Below are 5,990 nucleotides of genomic sequence, written 5' to 3'. Positions count from 1 at the left end.
CTACATGTTGGATTCTTATTGCCATCATCATGAAATATACTGGCATCATTGTGAGCTCGTAATCTTCTCCCAAAATTTGGCAAAGAGTGTAGTAAGTCTTTGTGAAATAATCTTCAAAGAGGGTTAACTTAAGTGGTTCCATCTCTGAGTCCACAAGGTATCCCTTTCCTCCTATGTACAATCTCTTCAAAAAATGAGGCATGACCTTCTACCTATAGAAGTCCCTCTTGGTATAATAGTCCTTCCTTAACCTCTCCATATTTATACCTTTAAGAGCACTCTTTTCCAAATTAAAGGATTATATTATAACATCTTTTGATATATCCACTAATACATGGCATGTGGCCGTTTCGACTGACATGCTCTAATGATGATAGTTTTTAGCCAATTCTCTAATTAGCATTGGCTCCAGGAATACATTGGAGACCACCAACATCCCCAGATTGAGCCTCCATGGGTTTGAGACTGGGATAGACTGATCTTTGTTTCCATAAAAATAATAAAATATATCCCATCCCCTGTCATTTGTGTGGGCATCTCTGCACCCCGACTCGTGATCACCAAATGCAACCTTCATGCCCTTCTATGGTTGAGCCATGGAACAATTCAAGGATGTCTTGATGAAGACGCCTCCCTTCTCTCTTTTTTCTTTGTTCCATTTCTTCAAGTTGCTCCTCTACTTCCTTTTAAATTTCCTTGGATGTCTTGGATGGATCCAATGGGACTGAAGCGTCTGTATATTACTCAGATTGAGTGGGAGCTTGCTCCCCTTCTGCAGGAGTCTTCTTTGTTTTCTTAGGAGCATGAGGTGTGGCTCTCTTTATGGGGGCTTTCCTCTTCTTAGTCTCTAAGACCTCGCCTTGTGGGTTTTTCTCTTTAGTGGGTGGGTTCTCAGCAGATGAAGCTTTTGTGGATGGCTTTTGGGTAGAGGGCTTTGCGGCCACTCTCCTCCTCTTTTGAGTGGGCTTCCTGGATATTGGAGGAGGGTTAGGGTCATCTAATGACTCGTCTTCAGTAGAAACTACAATTTCTTTGGTTACCCTCTTTCTTTTGGGTTGAGGAGGGTTCTCCTTTGGTGGGGCACTAGGTTCATCTTTAGAGACTACACTAGCAGTAGCAGGAGGGGTAGGGTTAGCAATAGGTGCATTTGTAATCTTTGGTAAGGGGTGGACTATGGTGAGATAGATAGCGTGAGTGATTTCAAGGACAAAAGAGTGTATCCTTGTAGCTTGTGTGTTTGCAGCAGATGAGGTGGAAGTGATTTCAGAGGAGGATGCCATTTTAATGCTTTTGAAGTGGAGAAAAAGAAAAAACACAATTCAAACAAACAGGACATTCCTGCAACTAGGGAAATTAACACAGTTTTTCTCCTAAAAACCCTCCCAAATAACAAGACATAGCTTACAAAACAAAAAATTATGGTTTTGCAAGTAACTTATTGGTCTTAGGGTGCAATTTGGTCGCTTTGGGTGCATTGGTTCACTCTTCAATCACCTTGGAATCGCTTTGGGTTCTCTTTGAATGTTGTGTGCTTGCAAATGTCTTCAAATTTCTCTTTTATGGTGCATACATTAATCACATTAATTCCTATGTGGATGGTGTCCTAGGTTGGTGGCTCCAAAGTTTGAATTCGACCGTTGATTGCACGAATAAATGGTTGAGATCGCCCCTTAATTATCCTTTAATTGTTGGCATGGCATGTAATAAATCATCTTCGACCACCTTTGAAAAATCTGAAATTTCAAAGCTTTATTGTCTCTCAAGTTTCTCTCCTATGGGATAGCGAGGAGAGCTACATTTCTTCTTCTTCATTACCCTGCATCATTTTTATGAATTAGATTTCTCTCTGAAGAGGAAAATCTTTCTCATCATCCCCATACATCTTGTTGTCCCACAGTGTGTCAATTTCATCCTTTAAAGAATTCATTGCTTTTTTTTTCTTGATACTGCGCTCTATCGCTGCAGGATAGCGGGGATAGTTATCCCACTCTATTCCTTTTACCCCATGTCACACTTTGCAGTCCTCATTTACTCTCACAAGGTAGCCCTTGTCCACCTTTCATGTGTTCCACGTTGTCCCGCAAGATGCTTCATTTAACTTCATTTACTTTGGTTTTTATCTTCTTGTCTTCATCGTTGCGGGATGGCGAGGCATAGTGAAATCCTTAGTTGTCTTCCCCTTGCATCGCTTCTCTTATCCATATTTAGACCTTGTGGGATATGAATCTCCATAAATTTTCATTGTTCTCACCATCCCACGTAGACATCACACCTCAGTGAAGAACCTTTTGGCATCGCTCTTCGTTGTTGTCATAGAATAGTGGGGAAAACATAGTTAACGTTTTCCCCCCCGCATCACTCTTTGCTAACCCTTGTCAATCATGTGGGGTAGGAAGATTACTAGCACCTCACTCTTCCTGCTACCCCACATGGGGCTCCCAAGTTCTCCTTCTTCACTCCTAGCAAAAAATCATTAATGATCCCATGGAATGGCGAGGACCACCCAATTTCCTTTAATACTTAACCCACAATGCTTATTCTTTTCTTCTTGAACACCCTTGGGGTAAAGATGACCTCATCTTTTCTTAGAATCATGCAGGGTAGCAGGGACACTTGTTCCTCACTTATATCTTTAGCCTGCAGAATTAATGAACACAATCTATGAGCTCTGTGGGGCAAAGTTTTCAACACAAATCTCCAGTCCTCGTTGCCCCGCACAGTGACTCAATCATCCTTACAACTGTGTTAAGATGACACCATGCGGGGTAAGAATGTCCACTTCTGCCAACTGATTTCTTATTTCACATGGGCAATTTTTAAAATATGAAGGTCACGTGGGGGTAGGATCTCCATCAATGGTAACACTTCCTTCTACCCCACATGACCAAAGATATTAGAGCTGATACTTAAGTGAATTTTCCACACATGTGGAGACTTAAAGAAAGGGTAGAAGGGGTTGTGGCCTAGGGATACACTAGGACATTTTAAACTTGGGACTTAGGCATCGGGGGTAAAATATAAAGCTTTAATATAGGTCAATTAAGGTGACCAACTCGATAAGGAAGCCTAACACGTGGGGCCAGTTAACTTATGACCAAGAACCCTTTAGGAGACAACTTATAATTTGGATATTGAATATTAACAATCAACTACAAAATATAATAGAGCCTGGGGGATGCGAAGGTAACATTAACAATTTTTTTTTTAAAAACCATCATAACCCCAAAACCCTAGGCATTAAAGCACACACATAGTCTCCCTAAGAGTGAATTTTTGGCACCTCCAACAGAATTTTAGGAAATAAAATTGATTGATAGAATAGTTGATCTAAGGAAATGATTTGAGATGGAATTATTGTTGGCATTATGTGAACCGGTATGAGGACATAATGACATTGTATGTTGTCATTGATGTCAATATGTTGAAGAGGTGTGAACCAGCATATGTGAGAACCGGTATAACACTGTGAACTGGCATTTGTGCCAAAGTGAAGTGGTGTGCTTGTACATGATGAACCGGCATATAGTTATGGGAACCGGCATATGGAAGTATTGTATGACTACCGGTTGGTAGTCTCAACTTTAGGGTTTTCTGTTGATGTGCTTCAAGCCAGTGTGGCTCAACCGATGATATTGTGTGATGAGTTGGCATTGTAAAGAAGAACAGATCATGTTGCCAAGTAAGCCTATGTGCATGAAGGATCTTGCATGAGGGATATTGTTCTTATCTACCTCGGGAATGTGTGAAGTCTTTAAAACGGTGATAACATGTGATGGGTTATCAGCCGCCATAAAATCGGTGGAAATGGACGATGGAGAATGTCTTGAGTTTGGATCAAGATCTGCTGCATTTAATGCAGTGTGCTCTACGGTCAGGATTGAACCATTTGAATTCCTTAACCTAACAGGTTTAGGGTTTAGATTTTATGCTACTGACCTATCTCTTTTCCTATAAGGTCGATGTTGTGTCTCTTTTGGAGGTTGTTGGCAAAAGTTGTGTGTGTGTATGCAAGAGAAGAGATACGTGATTCTTGTCAGACCAAAAGGAGAGAAGTGATACCTGCAGAGTGTAAGTGCAGAAGGTGAAGAGGAGCTTAAGTGGATCTACATTGGCATTGAGTGTTGTTACCAAATCATTGTAATACCTATTGATCTCTAACCACCTCAACAGCTAGAAAATCCCTTAATAGGGTAGCCTTAACCGGCTTGCTAAAAATCCTTTAACAGGGTAATTCAAAGCTACTAAGTTCAGAATCCTTTAGCTATTGAGTTCTTGAAATCCTCTAACAAGGTAACCTTTAACAGGGTTTAACCCTTAACCAGGTATTGTAGCCATCCCTTAATCGGGTGATCCCTAACAGGATTGGTTCCTAGCAGAACCTATTGTAATGTCTCTAATCGGACAAGGCTTCTAACAGAGCGGACTTCTAAAGAGTTAAAAAATAGCTTGTGGGTATTCATCCCCACCGTGGTTTTTCCCAATTGGGTTTCCATGTGAAAATTATGTGTGTCATGTGTGATGCTTTGCTATTGTCTGTCAAGCATATGATGGCTCTGTGTTTTATGCCTGTCAATAAAACATGTTGAACTAGCTGTTATTGTGGTCTGATGATAGATTACCTATTTATGCATAAGGGTGAAATGGTAGTGTAGTCTCGAGTTGAGTGAAAAGCTAAGTGAGTAACCGGTTAATGCTTAACTCGGACATTCTTAGCTTTACCGGTTGCACTATGTTTCAAACCGGTATCACTGTCTACCAGTCATTTGAAGTGTTTGCTGTCAAATCAGTTTTGGACTGTATTTTTGCCTGTACTGATTCACCCCCCCTCTCAGTACCGGTTTGGTACTATTCGCTCATCATTGAGTTATCAACTGGTATAAGAGCGTCCTCCAGGTCCTCTTTGTTATAAGCTTAACCGCTTGAGGTAAAGATCCCATTCAAATGATGAAGAGGGAAGGTCCAAAGTTTAACAGGGAAAATTTCAGTATATGGAAAGACAGGATAAAGATATACATCAGAAGCATGGGTGCTCAACACTAGAGCTATGTTGAGAATGTCTATGTTGCCCCTACCAGTACTCTCACCAATGACCAAAAGAGAGAGAGATATAGGAAAATGGGCAAGTCATGGAAGCCCTAATTAGCAGTTTATCTGACATTAAGTTTATTGATGTTTAGGACAAGGTAAATCCCAAAGAGGTATGGGATACTCTTGAAAATATCTATGGCGGTGATGAGCATCTAAAACAGGCTAAGGAAGAAAGCCTGAGAGGGAAATTTGAAGATATGCGGATGGTTTAAGGTGAGACCATTCAAAAGTATGGAATAAGAATCAAAACCGTTTTTGGAGATACCAACAGTGCAGGTGGTAAAATAGAAGACTCCACTGTGGTAAGCAAAGTCCTGAGATCCCTATTGTCGGTCTATGCAATAAGGGTTGCTGCTATTTAGGAGCTGAGATCAATAGACAAGACTAAGGTATCCTTGGACTCCATCATAGTAAAGTTCACTGCCTATGAGCTAAATAGTTTTGATGACAGTGTTCAAAAGACTGAATTAGCTTTTAAAGCTTCTGCTATACCATCCAGAAAAGGAAAAGAAGCTAGCACTAGTGGTGAACCAAGACAAAGCGGAGAAATGGATGATGAGGAGATTTTGATGGCATTTGAAGCTCTCCTTGCCAGGAAACTTCCTAAAGGAACTGGCAAATACAAAGGTAAGCTACCTTTGAAATGCTTTTCTTGCAACCGGATAGGACATATTGTTGTAAACTATCCTAATGGCGACAACAAGGACAAACCGGAGAGGTTCAAAAAATTCAAAAGAGGAAACCGGAGAAAATGTTTTGTGTCAGTTGATGAAGGTGTCATAGATGAAGAATCAGAGGATGAAGAAAATGAAGATATTGTGTTTGTTGTTGTCAAGGAAGATGTGTCAGACAAGAAGGCTCTTCTATCCCGGTTTGATAATTCCAATGAGTGGATCATTGAC

The 5,990-nt window shown here is 40.6% G+C and overlaps 1 protein-coding gene across 1 annotated transcript; it reads right to left on the bottom strand.

Annotated features, from left to right (window-relative positions):
* Positions 1-740: 740 nt before the first annotated feature.
* LOC131873976 (uncharacterized) lies at positions 741-1,280 on the bottom strand. Its single transcript, XM_059217169.1, has one exon. The coding sequence runs from the start codon at positions 1,278-1,280 to the stop codon at positions 741-743; it is 540 nt and encodes a 179-aa protein (XP_059073152.1).
* Between the last annotated feature and the right edge of the window lie 4,710 nt (positions 1,281-5,990).

This window comes from Cryptomeria japonica, chromosome 3 (genome assembly GCF_030272615.1).
Source record: "Cryptomeria japonica chromosome 3, Sugi_1.0, whole genome shotgun sequence".
Taxonomy (NCBI): Eukaryota; Viridiplantae; Streptophyta; class Pinopsida; order Cupressales; family Cupressaceae; genus Cryptomeria; species Cryptomeria japonica.
The sequence above is the reverse complement of the archived record's forward strand: the minus strand, read 5'-3'. Positions and strand labels throughout refer to the sequence as shown.